This window comes from Excalfactoria chinensis, chromosome 1 (genome assembly GCF_039878825.1).
Source record: "Excalfactoria chinensis isolate bCotChi1 chromosome 1, bCotChi1.hap2, whole genome shotgun sequence".
Lineage (NCBI taxonomy): Eukaryota > Metazoa > Chordata > Aves > Galliformes > Phasianidae > Excalfactoria > Excalfactoria chinensis.
This window is the reverse complement of record NC_092825.1, coordinates 173,764,615-173,787,733: the sequence shown is the minus strand read 5'-3', so window position 1 is coordinate 173,787,733 and position 23,119 is coordinate 173,764,615. Positions and strand designations below refer to the sequence as shown.

At 46.1% G+C, this 23,119-nt stretch overlaps 1 protein-coding gene across 1 annotated transcript; it reads left to right on the top strand.

The window, feature by feature from the left end:
• Positions 1–6,380: 6,380 nt before the first annotated feature.
• FUT4 (fucosyltransferase 4) lies at positions 6,381–10,388 on the top strand. The gene has a single exon (XM_072338658.1). It carries the CDS (start codon positions 6,409–6,411, stop codon positions 7,663–7,665), a length of 1,257 nt encoding a protein of 418 aa, XP_072194759.1. The 5' UTR covers positions 6,381–6,408; the 3' UTR covers positions 7,666–10,388.
• Positions 10,389–23,119: the final 12,731 nt, after the last annotated feature.

Here is a 23,119-nt window from a genome sequence, read left to right as displayed (position 1 = left end):
CTGTCTGGACTGCGTATCTATTTTGTTTGATGTTACTTTTCCATCAAATGACCTGTATAGCCTTACACATTTGGGCACCTTTCTGCAGAGCTAACCCACCTTTATTAATTAGCCAACAGACTTGAAATCTTTGCAAAAGAAACCTGTTTAGGAGTGCTGTGTTGAGTCCCCTTGTTTAATGTTCTGAATCATGGGGAATAATCACTTCTTTCCTACTGATGGCTGGTGAGTGTTGGTTACATGTAGGTAATAAACCTTAATTCCCCTTCTTTGCATTCAGCCGTAACCAATTCCAATATCTGGAAAAGCCCTTCTCCTTTATCATGTCTCCTGGTAAGAGGTTGATCTAGGTACCATCCCCAGCATTTTTGCATTTACTTGCAAAGTTCAGTTGGTTCTCTCAGGCATTTCTTTCTTTGTAGTCATTTGGGTGTGGCTTTCCAGGAATTGACCTATTCCTTATGAGTTGGTAGTTATAAGCACAGTCATCTTAGTATGTCCACTTCTTCTCTTTCTCTGGAATGTGTTAACTTTGTAGTGGGAAGTGAGATCTTCTAACCCTGAGGAAACACTGTATTTGTTAGCTTTAGAAAGAGGAGCATTATTAGTGCCATAAGGTTGCAGAATACATGGACTCAGCATACTTTGCCATTAAAACAATCTTTGTTCTTAAGAGCTAGTTCTTTAAAAATAAAGCTAGCTGCATGATTTTCAGCACCTCTTTCTTTCAGTCTTGATCTCGTGAACTCTAGAGATACAGGCCTCTTAAAAACTAGCCCCTGTTGCCCATAAATGATTGACTGATACAAATGAGATGGTCTAATCCATGGCAGGTTCTAAGTGCAGTCACTTCTGGTATGTACTCCAACTAAAATTTTAGTCCCATCAAAGAAATACAATAAAAAATGCCTCAGAGATGTTCAGAGCTGGCCGTAAGATGGCCTGAGACTTCTAGTGAAAGCACACAGTCTTTAAAGATTCTCATCTCTTTCCTTTCTCATTAGGATTGGTGTGAAAAGCGCAGACTTAAAACAAGACAGGTTATTCCCATTTATTTTGGTGCTGAAATGGATGGGATTTGTTGGTTTTCATCTGGGAATGTCGATGTTCTTTGTTCCTAAGGGCTGCTTCTGGGAGAAGTGATGCTTCTCCTCACTGTCTTTATTGCCTGTTTTGAAGCAGAATAGGCAGGTAGCATGAGAGGAAGGACGGCGGAAGAGATACAAACAAGAAAAAACTGGAAGCAAGCTGACTTCAGTTCCTATACTCACCAAACTGTTTCCATTCACACAATTTCTTCTGTGTAAGGAGCAGGGGGGGGGAAATGTGATAATATATAATAGAGAGGTGGGATGTTTATGAAGTTAGATAAAAAAGGAAAGAGATTTCCAAGAGAAGATAAACTTAACTGTGTTCAGTACCTGAAGGAGAGGCACCAGGCAAAGGATAAAGGAGAAGCACAGACAAGGGGAGTGAAAGAGAAGAAGGGTAGGAATTCCTGAAGGGAATTGGAGAGGAAAACACAGTTCAGCAGTGAAGGGATAGAAATTAAAGAAACGAAGAAAAATGGTGTAGGAGAAATAAGTAGAAGAGAATAGAGGGGAAGAAAGAAATTAGACCTATGCTGCTGAATTGATTGAAGTTAGTGCATTAATTCCTGGGCCAAGAGTTTGTGATTCAATATCAAGCTCAACTTAATAAACGTTTAACATAAATAAGCCTGTGATGTCTCTATTTTAGTAAGAGCTATCATAGAGGCTGCCTGGAACCTAAAATAACCTGTCACTGAACTCCCACTTGCAACAGTTATTGAGGTAAGGTGAGGGAATACTTGTAACCATTATTAAGATAAGGTGAGGTAATGCCAAATGAGCATTAGTTTGTATTTATTGTATTGTCATGGTACTTAGGAAACAATCACGGGTCCTTCAAGGTATTGTTCAAAAGCAGAACAAGAGATAGCTTTGTGGCTGACTGGGAGAGGTCCCAGAGGACAGGCAGAAAGTCAGTGTCACTCCTGCCTTCAAGCAGGGCTGGATGGAGGATTTAGGGAACTGCTGGCTGCCTTCTCACAGATCCTGGGAAGATAATGGAGCAAATAATCCTGGAAACCTTTTCCAAACATATGAAGGACAAGAGGGTGGTTGGGAGTAGCCAGCAAGGATTTATGAAGGGGAAACTGTGTTTTACAAACTCAAAAACCTTCTGCAATGAGCTGGTTTGCTTGGTGGATGAGAGGAGAACAGCTGATGTTTTTTACTGCATCAAAAGCCTTGCTAGAGGTTCTATCTGCCCCAACAGCCTCATTGACAGCTGATGAAGTACAGGTTATATAAATGTACAGTGAGGTGGATGGAAGATGGGCTGAAGGGCCAAGCTCACAGTGTTGTGATGAGTGTCATAAAGTCCAGCTGGAGGAGTTACCGGCTGAGAAAACCAAGGGTTGATTGCTTCACATCTTCTGTAGTGACCTGGATAATGGGACAGTTTGCAGAGAATGCAAAATGAGAAGGAGCATCTGATACACCAGGTAGGTGCCATTCAGAGGGAAATCTATAAGCGTCACAGCTGAACGGAGAATAAATTCATGAAGTTCAGTCCAGGGAAATGCCAAGTCCTGCTCCCAAGGAGGAATAATCCTTCGTACCATGACAGGCTGGACAACCATAGGCTGGAAAGTGGCTTGGCACAGCTGGGGCTCCTGCTGGACGAGAAGCTGGACATCAGTCAGCAATGGCTGGCAGTCTCTGCCTTAGAAAGGTTGTTGCCTTCGCATTGAAAGAAGTGATCTTTTCATCCACTCAGCGCTGGTGAGATACATCTGGAGTGCTGAGTCCAGTTTAAGAGGTGTACTGAAGGAAGTCCAGTCAGTAGCCATGAAGATGATTAAGGGACATTACTGGTGAGATGCTGAGAAAGCAAGGAGTGCTTAGCACTGAGATGAGAAGGCTCAGGGGAAATATATACTGTGAAAGGGGGGGGGGGGGGGGGGCATGCAGAGTCAGTGCTTATCAGACTCAAAAGTAGATTTCCATGATGAAGAAGGCGGGAAGCTCATGACATCTGGCACCAGGAGGAAGGGTCCTTTCCTGCCTTCAGATTGGCAGCTACAGAATAGCTTCAGTGCTGTAGAAGCAGATGAAGGACCTGAAGCTCTCCCTGGCAAAGCAACTGATGGTTGAGCCTGAACCATGTAGGTCGACATCATACTACTAGTTGGAGCTCCCTGCTGCCAATGATGGAGGCTCACATTTTCTGCTCCAACTTGACAATAAGGAAGTTTATTGTGGGTTTGCAGATGACAGCAAGCTGAGAGGATGTGCTGATCTTCCTGAGAGAAGGAAGGCCCTGCAGAGGGATCTGGACAGGCTGGATTGCTGGGCTGAGGCCAGAATTCTTTCCAGACATCTGTCCTGCAATGACATAACCAAATATTGCTGTCTTCCTAAAGGAGGGAACTATTTTGTACAGTGAAGAAACCGAACTGATGGATAACTTGAAGCCAGAGTTCCTTATTCCCAGTGTCATCTCAAACTGATAATTCACATCTTTCCTAAGGTGTGGTTTTAAGAGATGGAATGGGATTTGTTTCGGAGCATCTAAATCCTATTTAAGCCAAACTGATTATTGTTATGATCTCGTTATTGTGATTTTTTGCTATAACCATCAGCTACTCTTTTCTCGTGTCTTGTTTTATATTATTTCATTTCCAAACTAAACACTGAAGTTTTGAGAGACAACAGTTATTATTGCTTCCAGACAATAGTAAGCATTCAAGCACTGACATCTCTCAAAGGCTATGTCTACACTGTCAATCAATGAGGTACAGTGGAAACGGATCACTATATTAAAGCCACTGGTGTTGAGGGCCCCATAACTGTGTATTTTAGATTGACCTCAAACTAGAGCTAGTCTTGCCTCCTGGACTGAAACCAGAAGGTAGAATAGAAGTGTGCTGGGACAGGATCCTTCACCCACAGTGTGCACACCAGGTCTGTCTGTGCTTGTGCCTTGACCTGAAAATGTCAACTTTATACAGTTCTAATAGCTCTGCTCAGTCACAAGTGGAACTGTAGTCAGGCAGGAGATTTTAACATCACATTTGCTGCACGTGCAGTCACGTGCATCGCTATCACAGGGGCTATTTATGAAGAAGAGATTTCAAAGTCACTCTTCAGTGTAATTTTGGTACCAAACAGATCCTGCTGCTCTTCCAAGCTGCTCACATTCATTTAGGGTAAGAAATGCATGGGATTTTCCTGGTTGATAGAATAACTGGATAGTTGTGGGTGAAAATACAGCATCTCTCAGTGCCTTTTAAAATGTGTTTTTCCAGACAGCTGACAAATAACTTCAAAGAATCTTAGGCTTAAATGCTTCTCCCGTGTAACAAATCAGGGTGAGTCAGAGTACAAGGGGAAGCCAGCTGGGAAAACACATTTACAGCTGTTAGAAACTGCAGACATTTAGTCTTCAAATAAGCAAAATACTTTTTATCTTGCAAAAGTTTTGTTACCAACAGATAGCATTTTGTTTTCAATTCCTGCCTATCAGCAACAGTGGGAATACTGCAATTTCCATGGGGCGCTTCAGCCACAGATCCCTGATTTGTGGATGCAGTGATCCCACTGTATGTGGGATTGGGTCTGGCATGATCAGTGGGCTCTAATTGGTCAAGCTGTGGAACTTAGCAATACATCTTCAAGGAACAGGAATGAAAACTAGACTAGGCAAGTAGAATCTGGTGTAGCTTTCTCCAGAAATCATGGGAAACTCAGTGAAAACACTTTGCGCATGGAGCAGGAAACTCCCCTACACTGGTGCAGGGAGGGAACAGACTGGCTGATAAACAACCATGCTGGAAAGAACCTTGGGGCTCCGTGAACAGTAAGTTGCATATAAGCCAACCATGAGATCTCCTTAAAAGTAAAGCAGGCCATATGCTGAGCAACATTAGGCACGCGTGCAGCAGACTGAGGGCAGTAATCATCCCCATATGCTCAGCATCTGTGAGGAGGCACCTGGTATATTGTGCCCACTTACAGCTTCTCACTTCAAGATGGAAACTGAGAACGTGGAGGGAGTCCAGTGGAAGGCTAGTGAGATGATGTGAGGCCCCACAGCACTTAAAATGAGAGACTGAGCTCTTTAGTCTTGAGAAAAGGAGGCAAAGGGATGATTCAATAGCAGCCAATGACTGCCTGAAGGTGTTATGAAGATGATGGAGCCACACTGTCCTTGGATATAACAAGGGACAACTTAGAGAGCAGTGAGGCCCTGGCACTGCTACCCAGAGAGTTGTGATGCTCCATCCCTGGAGGTGCTCAGGGTCAGGCTGGATGGGACACTGGGCAGCCCGAGCTGGTGGGAGACCACCAGCCCATGGCAGGGGTTGGAACTGCATGACTTTTAGGATCCCTTCTAACACAAACCATTCTGTGGTTACATTAAGTCATTTTATGTGCAGTTATTAAGTTTACAGGTGCTCATCACCTAGTTAACAATCTAATACAGCCTGCATGAATAATGTTCTTTATTTCTGAGCTAAAGAGCTTGAATCCCTCTCCTGGCTCACACAGAGATGGGTCACATAGACCTCTCGGATCACTGAAGCGAATGACTGGGAAATACAGCTCTGGTGCTCTACTTGATAGGCTTCTTCATACTTTGCTGCGACGCAGAGCTGTGAACAGTGATTTCCTGGTTAGCCATAAAAACAGCTGTGAGATTTTAAACCTCAATGTAGACATTTGGGTTCCAATAAAGTCTTCAAATGACAATAAGGTTATTTGAAGAAATCCTCTTCTTTGAATTATTGTTATTTTTTTAGCAGTTATTATTGCTTTCTCAACTCGTTAATCCCTGTACAGCTGCTTGAAGCTGGTGCAGCTGGCAGGAAGTCAAAGCTCCTGTGGCTGCTGGCTCTTCCTCTTTTCTTTTATCTTTTCTTTCTAAACAAGTAATTTATTCAAACCTTCGCTCGATTTCCCTTTTTTAAGCACGCCCTTTTTAAAAGAGTCATAGAACGGCTTGGGTTGGAAGAGACTTTAAATATCAGCCAGATCCAACTCTCCAGCTCAGGCTGCCCAGGGTCTGTCCAGTCTGGCCTTGAGCACCTCCAGGGATGGGGCATCAAAATCCCCCAGGGTCTGTCCCGGAAACACAAAGAAAATGCCCTTCAGCTACAGCCGAATCTCTGCGGCTGCCTGGGGCGGGATGAGAGGGCACGTGGAGAGCAGAGATGCCCGCACATCGCTGCCGCCCCGCATCTGGGCCGTGCCCGGCTCCCTCCCTCTGCCTGAGGCGGCCCTCAAGCTCCCGCGGGCGGGGCCGAGGGGCGGGCCGTGGCCGGGGCCGTGGCCGGTGCGGAGGGACGGGCGGCCGCCGGGTGGGGCAGGACGGGCCGGCATGGCCGGGAGGGGCTGCAGCAGCATCTCCCCGCCCCTGCCCGGTGGTTCCGCGCCGCCGTGCGCCGGGCCGGGCCAGGGGGTGGGCGCTGAGAGGCGGCGGCGGCAGCAGCAACAGCAGCATCAGCATGCACCGGGCGGCCCCGGCCCCGCGGCTCCCCCGGGGCGGCAGCGGGCGGCCTCGATGGAGTCGGGCCCCCGGCGGAGCCCCGCCGCCCGGCCGGGCTGCCCGCGGAGGTGGCGGCGGCGGCGCTGGGCGCTGCTGGGCGCGCTGCTGGGCTCCGCGCTGGCGCTGTACGCCTGCCTGCGGGAGCTGCGGCGGCGCGGCTCGGCGGCGGGCCGGCCCGAGGGCGAGGTGACCGTGCTGCTGTGGTGGGAGCCCTTCGGCCGGTCCCGGCGCCCGCCTGACTGCCTGCGGCGCTACAACATCACGGGCTGCCGCCTGAGCGCCGACCGCGGGCGGTACGGCGAGGCGCGGGCCGTGCTCTTCCACCACCGCGACCTGGCGCTGCACGGAGCCCAGGGGCTGCCCCGCGGGACCCCGCCGCGACCCCCGCGGCAGCTGTGGGTGTGGATGAACTTCGAGTCGCCCTCGCACTCCCCCGGGCTGCGGGGCCTGGCCGGGCTCTTCAACTGGACCATGTCGTACCGGCGGGACTCGGACCTGTTCGTGCCCTACGGGTACCTCTACGCGCCGCCGTCGCCGCGGCCCTTCGTGGTGCCCCGCAAGAGCCGGCTGGTGGCCTGGGTGATCAGCAACTGGAACGAGGAGCACGCCCGGGTGCGCTACTACCGGCAGCTGAAGGAGCACCTGCCCATCGACGTGTACGGGGCGCGCGGGATGGCGCTGCAGGAGGGCAGCGTGGTGAAGACGGTGTCGGCCTACAAGTTTTACTTGGCTTTCGAGAACTCCCAGCACACCGACTACATCACCGAGAAGCTGTGGAGGAACGCCTTCGCCGCCAGCGCCGTGCCTGTAGTCCTCGGCCCCCGCAGGGCCAACTACGAGCGCTTCATCCCCGCCGACTCCTTCATCCACGTGGACGACTTCCCCAGCCCGCGGCTGCTGGCCACCTACCTGAAGTTCCTCGATAAAAACAAGCCCAGCTACAGGAGGTATTTTGCCTGGCGGAACAAGTACGAGGTCCACGTCACTTCTTTCTGGGACGAGCATTACTGCAAGGTTTGCGAGGCCGTGAGGACGGCGGGGAATCAGCTCAAGACGGTACAGAATCTGGCCAGCTGGTTTGAGAGCTGACGTTCCTGAGGTGTGCTTGGCCAGCTTCTCCTTGCAGTAAATGCACCGAGGTACAGGGGAGCCCTGTGAGACCTCCTGCCTGCCAGGGGCAGTCTGCCCTCAGTGAGAGAGGCGTGCAGATGCAGGTAAATAAATGAAACGGAAGATTTTTGTTAGGGCGCAAAATGAAATTGCAGGGAAGCATCATGCAAAGCGATTCTGCAAGAGCAAAGTTAAACTTTAAGCAGTCATGAAACCTTTGGTTCACGGAATAACCTGTGCCAAGTCCTTCAGCTGGAACCAATTTTGTCAGCTATGACAGCTTCCTGGACCGGGAAACTTTCTTCTTCTGCATATGGGGGATACGCGATCAGGGCTGGCTTTCTGTGTGCTAAAGACAAAAAGCAAACGTTTTTCAATGGTGATTATGATGAAAATCGGAGCTATTTGCTGACAAATGCCGAGCTGCAAATGTTGAACTTATGAATGTGATGATCCGGTAGCACTTTTGAGCAGTTTTACATTGCAACAGCAGCCAAATAAGAATTCTTTGAGCCAAAGACAAATTCCACGTAGGGAAAAGTGTATGGAAGGGTCTGAGTGGAACAAACAGCTCAGATGGGCAGTAAGTATTTCTTCCAACTGTGAGCGCAGTTGTCCTGTTTGAAAGCAGGGAAATAGCTTCAAGTACAGGAAAAGACAGGAGGCAGGCAGAAAGCTTGAACGTTTTCACCCTCCCTTTATTCAGGAATTAGGGAACTACAGGAGACTGAATGTCTTTTCCCTGCCAAATTAGTGCCACATAGGAAAAAGCAGGGAAAGGCTCAAGATGGCAAGGGTTATATTGCTATGCTCTATCTGTACAGGGAAAGGCTAACTTTCTGCTGTGTGTATAACAATAATGGCAATGAAGATACCAAAGTTAAGTCCCCAAACGCTACATCCCAGAAGGGGAGTTACTGTAGAGAATAAGGTCGAAACTGTTGCTAAAACACGGGTTATATGAAGGAAGTATATATATATATATAAAGAGGAAGAAGAAAGAGTTACTGTTTTCTACGTCTGGTTTGGGGGGTTTCTTCCACCTATCTTTTCTTCAGTCTGTTCCTAGGCTGCCACTTCCTCATGCTCTGTCTGCCCAGAGCTTTGCAGTTCCTTTTCAGGCTGACACAGTGAAATAAACTCATGGGCACCAAACAGGTGGGGAAAGAAGAAAGTTAGATGCAAATGAAAGCTGAGTGTGTGAGAGTTATTTAGGTTAGAATGGGATGAGGTTTGCTTTGTGCGATGAGGGCTGCCAGTAGGTGCTGTTCAAACTTAGCAGCTGACAGCCTGCTGCATTGTAAGTTACCTGTGCCCAGTGATTACGTAAGTGTGGAACTAAAGAATATTGGGAGGACAAAACCTATAATAGTGTTAAAGCTCGTGAATAATTTTGCACAGATTTACTGGGTCGGAGCTCAGAAGCTGCAGTTCTTATTGTTTTCTGCTTTTGTGTAGAGAAAGATGGTTAAAAGCACTTTGTGAACATGGCTGTTGTTGGGAAAGCAGAGGACTGAGCTCAGTGCTGGGTGTTGTCGGGGTGTTCCTGATGCTGCATTTTAATTCCAGCAGTTCTGAAGGGCTTGTTCAGAGCACAGCCGTGCTCCTCGCTGTATGATCGTCTGCTGCCCTGCCAGCATTGGGTTTGATTATTCCAGAAGTACAGTTCCAAGCATAGCCTTAACCTAACAGCTGAGAGCCAGGACAACAGCATCAGTGTCTCTCCCTCTTGCATTTTATCACAGTGCACGTGTGTGTACACCAAAACCTATCAAAGCAGTGAGCAGTCTTTGAATAGGCGTAGTGAAGACTGAAGGGCTTTTTGTCAGTCTGACCAAAACAGTGTTTATTTTTCTTCCAGTTCTAAGTTTTTCAGTGTTCTCTGTGGGTTTTGAGATGCACGACTCGGTGCTATCAGTAATAAAGCTGCAGGCAGGAGATGAGGCTCCAGGAGGATGAGAATTCCCACATATTGCAGCCAGTCCTTCATTCGCAGCTTCTCTTACTGAAATCCTGGTGGGAACGAGCTCTGTTAAGTTGAGCTAACAGCTGTGCAATGATCAAAACATTGTTTTGGAATGAGATAACCACAAGTGTGCTCTTATTTGCAAGGTATGCATCCTTCACAAATTGTATAACAAGAGCTGCAGTGTTGCAATCATTATTGCAGCTTGATTGTTCTCGCATTAGCATTGCGTGCTCTTCCCGTTAGATTTGGGAGGAAGTTCAGTCCTGGTCTACAGCTGAAGTCAGTAAGTACAGCAACTCTTTAAGGCCACGTTGGTTTTTAGTTTATTTGCTCCTTGGGCTCACAGAACTAACCCAGTAATTGAGTGCTGTTTGAAACTGAGGGCTGTCCTTTGTAACTTGCTTTGTAGAGCCTGAGTTTGGTGATAAATAATCCAACCTACTACTGCAGATTTCTTGTGGATCGGGTACCAGACTCCATGAGACATGTTCCCATGCAGGTGAACTATGTGCTCAGTCTATAAAAATTAAGCAGATTTATCTTCCAGTCTAAACAGAGAAATGTTGACGAATGTGCTTTTAAAAGCTGTTTTATTCCATGCCTTGAAATGTTGGGGAGGATGGAGAGATGGAAATATCATGAGCTGTTTTTCATCAGGTCAATTACTTTTTTGATTGTAAGTGGGCTGTAGAAATGCATGTGATCCTCTCACAGAAGTATCTCAGGGAATTTGATACTGTAAAATTTCTTAATCTCAGAATTGAGTAACTTTGTATTAATCATGTAGGTTAACACTCAATAAACTTATGGAAAAGAAGCGGCATAAAGCGACCCTATTTTTCTGTTTCCTCTTCTTTACGTGTTACAAAGGGCACAAAACTGCTTTTAAAATAACATTTCCTTCTGCGTTTGTTTTCCACCTCTTCATCAATAGAAGCGACTCGTTACAGATCAGTCAGACTGTCTGAGGTTGGGAATGAAACCAGGTCGTGTTGGGGTAAATATTTCCAGAGGAGGGGCTGTGCTGGGTTATTTCCACTATGAAAAGGAGCATTTATTGAGGTTGGGTGACTGCTGGAAAGAAAACATCATTTCAAATAACAGATAAAAGCCACACTGTACAAACCTGGAAATAGAATAGGAGCCAACAGACCTGACCTACAGAGATCATAGAATCATTGCAATTGGAAGGGCCCATGAAAGGCCATCTAGTCCAACTCCCCTGCTGTGCACAGAGACACCTACAGCAAGATCAGGGTGCTGAAATCGTGGGTAGTTTGGGGTCAATTTCTGCATTCCTCTTGAGATTTCCAGCCCCTCCTGGCTGTGGTAGGTGTTACAGTGCTGGCCTTTTTTTCCCCCTCAAGTAGCTTATGCTGCATCACTGCCAGGTTTTGTAAAGAGTGCTTAAGATTTGTTTACCTGTGCCCACAAAGATCCATGTTTACTTGCAGGTTTTCCAGCCAGGATTGTGCTCTGGGTGGTGGAAAAGGGTGGGGATATTTTTCTGCCGAGCATTGGGTACCATTTGTTCACGCTTGTTTGCTGACTTTTAAGTAAGATGTGAGTTACGGCTGATTAGTTTCAAACTTGCTGTTTATCCAACAGTCGCATAAAATGGTGTTTGTTTTAAGTGTGTAAACATTCCTTTGTAGGAGGCAAGGAGCTGATTCAATCTACAGGCTGATGAAGTGAGCGTGGTGACATAACACGGATTTAAATGGTATTTAACTAAAGATAAATCCAGATCCAAGTATGCACACGTATTTCTAATCAGAAAAAAATCATTGTTTGAATAACTCAAATATCACTTTTAACTGCTTAGCAGTTCCACGCCGTATAATCCTCCTCTTTCTTCTGTGCCATCAAGTTAAAATGACCCTCGAGGCCACCATATCGATGTCTATTCCTATGGCAGGAAGGTTTGTAGTGTTTAGGAAGTGTCCTGAAGCCACAAGGCCCGTTAAGTGGAAATCCCCCATTAAATGCATCCCTGGAGGCATTCAAGGCCAGGCTGGATGTGGCTCTGGGCAGCCTGGTCTGGTGGTTGGTGACACTGCATGTAGCAGGGGGTTGAAACTGGATGATCATTGTGGTCCTTTTCAACCCAGGCCATTCTAGGATTCTATGAAGCCAGTGCTTTTCTGAACTCCTTCAAGGAATTTGGGTCCTTTTTAACCCATAACTGTATGGTTAAAATGTTGTGAGGAGGGTTAAAATAGGGCTATTTGAGTGATGCTTAGGGTTTTAATCATATTCTTTTAATAACTATCAAAAGACTGCAGAATTTGAAGCTTGGAGCATGATTTGTGTTTTCCCTTCACTTATTAAATCATCTTTTGAAGTAAATCAGCCCGTAGCTTGGCTGTAAATGTTATGGAAGATAGTTCAGTATTGATGTCCTCAAATTCAGCACTGAAGTAAAAAATGCTCTAAGCGTTTTAGATGATGGGACACTGAATCCAGGAAGGAAGAGAGCATAGCAGTTTATTTCTGAGGATTTTATCAGGTAGCCCTGTGGATTTCCAGTCTTTCATTATCTTAGAAATGGTCTATGAGCTCAAATACTTCATTCATAGAATCATGTGTGTTGCAAGGGACCCTTAAAGGCCAATTAGTCCAACTCCCCTGCAGTGAACAGGAGCATCCACAGCTCCATCAGGTGCTCAGAGCCCTGTCCTGTCTGACCTTGAGTGTCTCCAGGGATGGGGCATCCACCACCTTTCTGGGCAACCTGTGCCAGTTCCTCACCATTCTTAGTGTGAAAAAGCATTCAGTATGTCTACGCTGTGAAAAGATGAGTTAAAGTAGAGCAGAATCTGTGCTAAGCTTGAGCTCCCATTAAGCACCACTGTGTAATAAAAAAACCCACAGGTTATCTGTTCTGTCTTCTGCAGTGACTGTAATGAAGGATGTTTCTTGCACTGAGTCCCTCGAGGAAGAGGACAGCCTGAATGGTGCTGAGTTACTCTTCCTTGTCGTTCATGGTGGCTTTTTAATGTAAGCATGAAAATTGCTGCCATTATCTCCAATCTAGGCTTTATTCCTGCGTTCAGATATTAAATGTATTCGATCATTTTACAAAAGCCCTTTAAATATTAACAAGAATTTGGAAAAAAAATGCAATTCTCTTATATAACTGGAAATGGAAAATTTGGGATTTATTGCCCTGATCTAAGAATCAGGAGGGGTTTGATGTATAGGTTTCCACTGTGGCTGTAGACAAGTTGTTATGGAATATAGGACAGGGCTGAAGCATTGTGCCCTGTCTTCTGTGGGCTTTGATCTAGGTCCTGTTGGACAGACCCTCACTTTTACAGGTGCACAATTGATTTCAGGAAATAATCCAGGCATACAAGGCTGTATCACGAGCTCACATCTCAGGTGTCATCTGCTCGGTTCCACCTCTGCCCCTGCAAGACAAAACCAAAGCTACCACCAGCTCCTCTGGTTCTTCTGCCTCAGACTTCTGTCCCTTTCCCATCCTCTTTTTGGCTGATGCTTTTCATGCATTGAGGAGGGTGAGGATGAAAACATCTGTGACAGCAAGTGTCTGTGCAAACTGCAGAGAGAGCTGAGGATGCAGCAGAGAAAGGAAAGAGCTCTTCCTCACCATGCACTGCAACGTACAACCTCCTTGAACCTTCTGATAGATGGTGGCTGAAGGTAAGGGGAGGCACAGGCTATTTCAGTCCTTTTTGCACTTGGAGAATTGCAGGTTTATCTGGGATCGTGTAGGAGAACTTATAGCCTGAGGTCACCTCTGATGATGCAACTGGTCTGTGGAAAATGAGCCCTTCAGAAAGGCACAGAGGCATGAATCTGGCTAAAGCAATGGCTGCTTGCTTGGTTGGGTGTGTATGGCTGTCTCATGTCAACAGGAGTTTGGACACTGCTCTCATTCACTCATTTTGCACCTTCCCTTAGTAATGGATATAATTAGTCATTAAGAAGGCTACTTTAATCTGAAACACAAACAGTGAGCGTTCTGCCAAGTCTGTGTGAAGCTGTTGAAGTAACCTCCTTCTCCGAGCTGTGACTGTTTTATTCTTGTCCTTGGAGGTGAGTATTCAATAAAACCTTCACTGTGTGCTATAAGAGCTGTCAGGACTGGGAGAGCAGTGCTCAGTGCAGGAAGATGCAGGGTGGAGATGGCAGCTCTCAACTGATGGAAACCAGCTTTCCCACCTCTTCCTTCTAAGGTGTTTCATTTCCCTCTTGGGATATAATGTACTAATTACTGATATCTTCAGCAAGCCACATTGAGGAAATAATTTTAGGCTTATAGAAGATGCCACTACTTTGGTTTTGATATGCAATTTTCCCTCTGGATTTCTTTGCCTGAAGTTGCCTTACAGCTTGTCATTGCAGTTTGGTCACTTCTATTTCTGCTAATTAGGAAGTTATTAAAGTGAGGAGCAGTCTACAGCAGTTGATGTGCAGATGCTTCTGCACGTACCTGCATGGCAGAGAGGAGATGTGGCCTCCTGCTCAACACTAAGGGGATGGGAAGGTTCTGCTTCATCATGGGCTGCAAGTTACTGAGAAGCAATAGTGTGATACTGCTAACAGCTGGTTTGGTCTGAAGTCCAGTGCACATCTCAAAACTTTCTCTTCTTACCCCATTAGGGTGGCTGACAAATCTCACCCAGGCCTTGCAGCAGTGATGTATGGGGCTCCAGGGACAGATTCCTGCTGCCTGCTCTCTGCTAGGTGATGGCATGGAAGGGATGAAGTGCTAAGAGGTTCTGATCAGTGCTTCTGTCCACACAGTACTTTCTGCAGCTCGGGATAAACAGAAGAGCATCACCCAGGTGGTGATAGAAACGTGTACAGGAACTTGGAAAGCTGATGAGCATCCCCTGGTGACCTGACCAGGACTGGGAGGATTCCCTTTTGATCTCACACCTGGGAGCAGTTTCATCCTGCACAGACAAGTGTGATGTATGCTCTGTTTAGGTTGAGTACCAGCAGGACCTTGGAATCATAGAATCATTAAGGTTGGTAAAGACCTGTAAGGTCGTCTAGTCCAACCATCAACCCATCCCCACCGTGCCCACTAACCGTGTCCCTCAGTGCCACATCTACATGCTTCTTCCAAGGACACTGACTCCACCACTTCCATCAGGGCACTGAGCATCAAACCAAGGTTAGTCTCTGGTACCTCACTCCTCCCTTTTGTACACATGTGAGGCTGTGCGGCGTATGGTAGTTCCCCAGCACTACTTACTGACTTGTGACATGCCATGGGAAAAATTCAATTCTTTCCACTGCCTCAGGGGGAAAAAGTGACTTTAATACAGTGTCTGCAAGTTGCAGGACAACTGAATGTAGAACTGAGGTACTTGGATTGGGGTTTTTGTTGTTTGCTTTTCTGGGTTTAAATGCTTTCTGTTTCTGTTGCTCTAGGGGTCAGTTTATCTCCCCGCACACCTATCTGCTACACTTCTTCTGTGGGCCACCTCCTGCATCTTGCTTTCGTTTTCCTCTTGATGGGCTGCTGGAGCACCCAGAGGCAGCTCAGTCTGAGCTGAATTGCTTCTGAGGCAATCGGAGTTTCTCAACAACAGACTGAGGAGCAGGACCTGAGTGTACAGCTCAGCCCCATGAGGTGCCAGCTCTGATCCCTGGGGCATCCCGCTGTGCTCCATCTTGTAGCTTGTTGTGTAAGTGCCTGCACAGCGTTTGGTGGTGTGCTGCCTCTGTGCAGAGAGGCACTGAAAGCAATGACAGATCGTATCTTAGACCCACATCCTTAAAAAAAACCAAACCCAAACCAAACTGACTGACAATTTAGCTTGTTTCTCTTATTGATACAGCTTCCGTGAGGCCTCAGGTACCTCACAAACACTACATCTTTGTAGGTCATCTCCTGTTTACTTACTTGTGCATGACCTCATTTATTTCACCAAGGCAGCTTTAGGAAGGCACAGTGCCATCCTGTCCTAAGAGAAAGCAGAATGCCTTTTTTCCTGGCTCTGAATGCTGGTGTACATGCAGACTGCCAGGAGGAGTCTGTTTGGGGTATTGGTGAGCCTTGTGCTGCTTCCACTGCTCTGCCAACACACGTGTCCTGTGGATCCCAAAAGCACACAAGTGATGTGGGGCTATTCCAAGTGCCAGCAGCTCTTGTTGAAAAGTTTCCTTGCTATTCACTACCTGCTAGAAAGCGAGAACTTTAAGCTAATCTTTTAAAAACACACACACTTTTGTATGTTATATCTGCCTGTCTTTGTCTAGAATGGGATCGCTGTTTTAAGTAACACTGAGATAACACCATTGCCACACTTATGCACTGCACTGATTCTGCCTATCTGATTGAATGGTGGTCTGGCAGATTTGGGGCTACCACAGAACTGGGGGAGATAAAGGATCTGAACGGATGAAACACTTGAGATGAAAAGGATAATTGCAAATGGGTTCTCTATCTGAAGTTAGGCAAATGCAAGGTGGCTTTGGGACCTGCTTCCTTGTGTTCAAGTTATTCGAGTATTACTTCCACTTAGAAGCTTCAATTCAACTCTTTGAGCTTCAGGATACGTGCATGGATACACACGTTGATTCCCTGTGGCTTATCTGCTGGCTTGTGCTTGAAGTTTGCTATGAAAAAGCTACATGTACATCATTTCTACATAAGACAAATGTGTAACTTTGCTACAAGATGCTTCACCATCAAAGATCCAACAGTCGGAGCAGAATGCTGCACCATTAATGCCTGGAGGATTATGCTTCACTTTATGAAACATGTCTATAGAAATCTGATTTTGCTTCAGGAAGTCAGTGTGCAGAAGCTGGCAGCACTGGGATACCAGCTTTCCCCATCTGAGCTGGAGAAGTGCCTGTGTAAGGCATTACATAAGTGCTGTAGTGGGGGCAAATGAGTGGGGTAAAGGACAGTGGGAACAAGGAACGGGGTGAACAGAGCATGACCTGGGCACTGAGCTGGCATTGCTTCCCATGGTTTAGACCTACATGGATATTCTTAAGAACACTGAAGAACACTGCCCTTGCAGTCTAGACATACACAGACACAAGTAAATACTAAAGAGAAGCGGCCTGAGTGACTGACAGTATCAGCATGACTTTGTGTCTGGGCAGTCACCAGGAGCCTGAATCTGGACCTTACTGTCCAGTGACAGGTCGACAAAGGGCTCTGACCACACTGTCTCTCCTGGGTTCATTCATTTCTCACGGTGCTCATGGTGTATTAAAGCCTCCTATATCAATCCCTCTGAAATGCTACAGCTGGATGAAGGGAGAATCACACGTTAGTTTCAGTGGCATCCTGCCCACCTGGTTTTCCCAGAGCAGGGTAAGAAATGTTGCCCAGGCAATCTGCTGTGCTCTGGGGATATTGAATTTGCAGGGCTGTCAGTCATCTGATTTCACCAGTAGTGCTGCACTGTGCTAAAAGAAAATAAGTGGTTATATCTCAGGTCAGATGCTTTTCAGCTTTAGGCTAAAAGAATTCATGCCTTTAGTGGAAATGTCACAGGGACATCTCTCTGCTCCAGCCGCCACACAGTCTGCTAGTAAACACGAGATGGATATTGGAGGAGTGTCGGAGTCCATGTCCAGCCATAGCATCTTTCTTGGCTGATGAAACCATTGGTCTTCAAAGCCTAGAACCACATTTTTGATATGGTTTAAAAACTAGGGCTTTTGTTCAAGTATTCTGTTGTTCTGGGATGCAACCTCTCCATGGCTTGTTTAGAAATGCCTCAGCATCAGCCTGTACTGAGATGTCATTCTTCTCTGAAACCAAACTGAGGTAGAATGCAGTTGGAGTACCTTTGAACTTAAAACACTCTTCACAAAGTTAAAGGGGTGTGGATGGCAACCCCATATCCATGCTCACAGTGATCTGGCCCACGGAGCTATAGGGGAAACAGGTTCGTGATCATTTTAGTATCACCCTACATCCAAGTGCTGTGGTTGCCTAAATGGCCACAGCAGAACTTAATATGGGGACACAACATCAATGCAGCATTTGATCTGAAAGCAGCAGCAGTGAACGAAGGTCAAGCTGTTCCTTCCATGTGCTGTGTTTACATTGCTTCAATTTACTAATAGGTTTACATATACTCAGTGCTTTACATCCCTTTGATCTTTGCAACAGCACAAATTGCAGCACAAACAGAGTCAGCAGGAAATAATGCTGTGTTGTGTTCCTGTGTTTGCAGTGGGCATAATAACCACATGGATTTCATTCCTGGTGAGCCTTAAATCTGAGAGCCGTGGTTATAAAGAGAAACTGACGCTGAGGAATCAATAGCCAGGTCACTCGCTCTGCTCCTCCTCTATCTTCAATTGGAATATCCTACCAAATGCAGGTCGTGAGGTATGTTTGATAACCTTTGAAGCAGATGCAAAAATGGAATCAGTGTAACATCACAAACACAGCAGTGTGGAATTCCATGCTCAGATAAGTGTTGTCCTGTCTTTAAAAGGCAGCTGCAATACTGCAACCTGACCATTAGTAGAACAACACCCACCAGCACAGGTTTTGAACATTCTAAGAAATTCTCCTTCAAATGAATGAAGCAGAGAAGCTGACAGTGTCAGAAAGAAGACAGATTCCTGTTCCTTGCCATGTAGATGTGGCCTGTACGCGTACAAAGGCAGAGCAGCAGGCTGTGGGTAAGCAGAGAGGCACAGAGCTCTCTGTGCTGGTGGCAGCCATTGCCCCAGCTATCACACATGCTTTGAGTCACATGAAGTGTTGTTTTTCTTTCTCTCTGAAAACTGCATTCCTTTTTCTCTTACGAGTTTAATAGAGCACTCATCTGCTCTTCCATGCATGGGTATCCAAAGTAAAACCTCAGCATAATGGGTTGGAGTGAACAGAAGGAAACATGACCCATGCAATTAAGATCAACTTGCCCCAATCTTCCACCCAGCCTTCCTGTGCCTTGGGGAGAAAAACGTCCTGAAGAGTAACGTGCACTGGCTGATGAAACCCTGCCAGCAATGCTCTTCTTTATAGGGATGATGGGCTTCTAGCCCAAAAGTTGCTATCAGCTTTAAGCACAACATTAAGAAGAGGAGTCATAGGCACTTGGGTCACCCATACCACACCCCAAGGAGCAGTATGAGCGTTGAGTTTAACCTGGCCACTTGGATCCTGTCCACACCCTGCAGTGCTCAGCATCCCCTGGGAGAAACATGAGTGAAATGCAATTACAGAAGTGATATTTGGTCTCTCAGGGTCACTTCTGGGAAAGCTTCAGAACCACCATAGATCTCTGCTGTAATGTGGCCTTAGCAGCACTGGTTTTCATGCCGCAGGCTTTACTTGGCAGCAGTTTTCTGGCCTGGCTGTGGATTACAGCTGTGATCCAGCCACAGAGATAATCACAGATAGCAGAGACAGTATTTACGCTGAAGAAGGCACAGCTGCAAGAGCAGCAGGTTACCCAGAGCACTCTTCTTGCTCAGGTCAGGATGCCGAAATCTTTCTGCTTTGTTTTGCACTTCCATTACAAGCAGCAGCAGAATTCCACCAGTCAGGCACACAAATATTTGGTCCTTTCCAGGATTCAGGGACGTTATCTCACTGCTTTTCATGCTGCATTGCTGCCAGAGGGCTCTTGGCCAAGGCCAGGACTCATCTGAATACTGAATGCTTTGTTCCGCTGTACTTCCTCAGGTCAGACAAGAAGCAAATAATCAGATCTCTGTTCAGTGACAATGTGTTTTCCTTAGCAGGTATTGGAGAACATGCCCACAGAGACTGAGATCAAAAGGTCTGACGGCTGTTTTCTTTTTGCCAAATCTTAATCCAGCCTCCAACATTTTTAGTGTAATGAAAGCCCTAAGCTTCTAAATGGGAACGGCCATAAGCACAGTTTACCACGTGTTTTACCCCAAATGGAACATATAACCAAGGATACAAGGAAATATTGATTTCCTCTTTTTGCAGTTTAACACTTCGTTTTGCTGGCATACCAGCCATGGAATTGCCTGTTCTTTCATTGTTACACAGATGGTGATGGCTGGAATGGGCTTGCTCTTGAAAACTGAATTGTTACCATTAAAAGCCCAACAGTCTGGCTCGTTTTCGCCCTGTCTTCACTTGCTTGTCAGTTCTCTGCCAGTGTAGCTGATGCCTTCCATTGCGCTGTCCTTCACATTTTTGTATTAACATGCACAAATGAATAGGAGCTTGGCTAAGGCTGCCTGTGTCTCACCTCTGGCAGCAATATGATGATTAGCATGTATCAAAAAAGAAACTGATCATACTTTCTGAAACCTAAAATAATCATAGAATCACAGGACTATAGAATATCCTGAGTTGGAAGGGGCCCATAAGGATTATCATCTCCAACTCTTGGCTCCACACAGCACTGAGAGCACTGTCCAAATGCCCCCTGAGCTTTGGCAGCTCAGGACTGTGCTCACTGCCCTGGGGAGGCTGTTCCATGCCCACCACCCTCTGGTGCAGACCTTTGCCCTTATCCCCAGCTCACCCTTCCCCCCCCTCAGCTGCCATAAGGCCTCTCCTCAGCCTTCTCTGCTCTGGGATGAGCACACCAGGGGATCTCAGCTGCCTCTCACACTCCTCACCATCCAGACCCTCCCCTATCTTTGTAGCCTTTCTTTTGGATGCTCTCTAATAGTTTGCCTGCTTGTGCAGTCCCTGCTACAGTGGAAACCATTTCCAGACAGAACAAGGACAGTGTGGTTAATGGTAGTAGTAAGATGTAAAAATAAGAGCCCTGATCCTGCCAGTCTTTTACATTAGTAAGAAAGTCCACTCTACATTCTCCTAACTGCACAAAAATGAAAACAGCTCAACTAACATGGGGGAGACTCACTGTGCTTGTAACTCTTGAAAGACGTTATTGTGGTGGAAACACAGTGAATGCTGTGCTTTATCTGTGCTGCACAAAAATGCATACAAAGAGTGGATATTTAGCAGCCTTTAGCATGATTTATCCATGCCCCTCCAGTGACCTATTTTTAGGATGGGATGAACTATGGCCTGTATTGTCCCGGTAACTGGAAAAGGAGCCTAAAATAACCATCTCAGATGCAAATGTCTTTGGGAATCCCTTCTCTTATGCTATTTTTCTTTCATTTAGTTTCATAGTTAGGCTTGCTTAGAAAAAGTGATCCATAAACCAGGAGGCGTCAGATCTGATATGCCAAAAGTAAACTGGAGCCCAAGAAGCAGCGACCACCAATGCGAGCATGGGGAGTGTCTCAATACTGACTCCAAAGCCTGGCTTTGCTTGAACAAACTGCTGGTAAACTGCAAGAAAGCTCATAGGAAGGCTGTGTCTTTAGTTCTGTGTCTTCTCTGCTTTTTGTCTGGCAGTGTCAGAGTAGAGCTGGTGATGGAGTTAGTTAAGCGCATCCCAGTTCATTGAAGGGGTGTTGGACAAGACAACCTTTACGGGTACTTTCCAACACAAAAGGTTCTATGATTGCATGACTGATGTGAAGGGTCATTTTCTGATGTAAGTATTGAGCATCAGGCATAGAATGCTGTAAAAAAAAAAATCAATTTTATGAAAACAATTAACTTTTATAAAAACGAAACCCTGCTTTTGTCCCCTGCTTATAAAGCAATTTATCTTATGTGTTTCTTGAAAAAAGAATTAATAGATGGTGCCATGATAGTCATTAGGCCAACTGGGACAGGTCTAGTAAGGCTAACGTTGCCTGCTGATCCTGTGTACTCTGCTGGCCAAATGAAAAACAATTAACTGCAATGAACCTTCAGATTTGCTATTCATTTTGCAAACCCAGAACTGGAAGACTGTAGGACACGCTGCATCTGAACTTCACCGGTTCCATGGGACCCAGGAAGAATGAACAAGTTAATGCTTTTCTCCACATTTCCATTTCCCTTCCACTGCTACTGAAGCTACGACACCTGACAGACAGGCAGAAATTGCAGGTGATAACAAATGGGGAAGCTCCCAGCAGGTAAATAGGTAAGTGACGTTGCACTGCTTTTAATAGGCAAGAGTTAACTTTTAATCTAAAACTTGAAGCCATGTGCCTGTGCTCCTCCAGCTCCATGTTCGTGGCGAAACAGAAGGTGGCACTCCATGGTTGTACATACACTCAGGCTCTGGGACACGCAATGTTTCCATAGCCAGCGTGCGTGTTGCCACAAGCTACAGCTAAAGTCAAGCAGGAAATACCGTGAACACCTGGATCTGTTTGGGCTTATCCTCCTGAGTGCTAAAAGATCATGGGTAAAGAAGTAGCAATGACTATAGATTGCATGATAAAATCCTCCTGAGGATGCAAGCGCTTCGGTCTAAGCATGGAATTATTGCTTTGACAGAGTCTCTGCCCTACACAGGTGTAGACATTCATAGATATTAAAGCCAGAATGGAGCACTGGGAACCTGTAGTGATGGCCGTACCCCAGCAACCTGTTACAAGGTGTATGAGATGATGGAATATTTTCTGAACAGACACTTAATCGCTCTTTGCTGTCTCTGCATTTATGTCCATAAACCTACAGGTGTATCAAAGTGAAATCTGCTGCAGTTGATTTTGCTTCCACATATTGAGACACAAGAAATTCAACTGAAGACAACGTGATCATTCCGGATAGGGACCAAAGTCACGCTGTGATATCTAAAAATGCAAATTGCTGTGTGAATATGAAAGGGATGTAAAATGGAAACGGTTTCCCGCTTGATGTATTTCAGGAGTCATCTTTTCTCTGGTGAAATTCAAAGGGCGGTAACGCATCAGTTTGCACACCAGTGCTGCTGGCTGTGTGTTGCTGCAGGGCTCCTGCTACGTGCTGCTGGGGCTCCTAGCAATGCGTGTCTGAGGAGCATGCTGTCTGCAGCTGTCACGTTTCCTCTTGTTCCTTACACATCAGTGATGTTCAAGGAACATCAAAGCTGACACATTTTACGCTAGTGAGGTATAGGCTCTTATCTTGAGGATTCAGAAAGCAGAAGGCATTTCCTCAATGCTCCTTGCAGGAAATGAAGCTCTTACCTGCTCTCTCTATATAAACTTTTCTATAAATGACATGTATTTTTTATTACCTAGAGTGGCACTGAGATGTTCTTTAAACTAACAGAGCAAAAATTGAGGTGAGATGTTAGGAAGGAGTTCTTTACTCAGAGTGGTGAGTCCCTGGCACTGCAGCACAGGGAGATGTGGTGCCCCATCCCTGGAGGTGCTCAAGGCCAGACTGGATGGGCCCTGGGCAAGGTTTGGGGTGGCCAAACAGTTGCCAGCTTCTGGGTCAGGGAAGAATGTGGTTCTGCTTCCCTGAATGGAAACAATGGGAGATGCTCTCTGCTCCTCCATGCTATGTGGACAGAAGGAGTTAAGCATTCATTTTCCAAAGCCAGGCTTCATTTTACTTTTTCATGTTGTAGAAAACTAGTATGTGCTCGTGGATTTACTGGCTTTTTTAAATCATCTTTCTTCCAATTGTGTTTAACCAGCTTAATCCCTTTCAAAGTACTCAATTTTGTA

Bases quoted from the DNA above. Each gene is read 5' to 3' on its own strand.
- FUT4 (XM_072338658.1), top strand. From the start codon at position 6,409: ATGGCCGGGAGGGGCTGCAGCAGCATCTCCCCGCCCCTGCCCGGTGGT.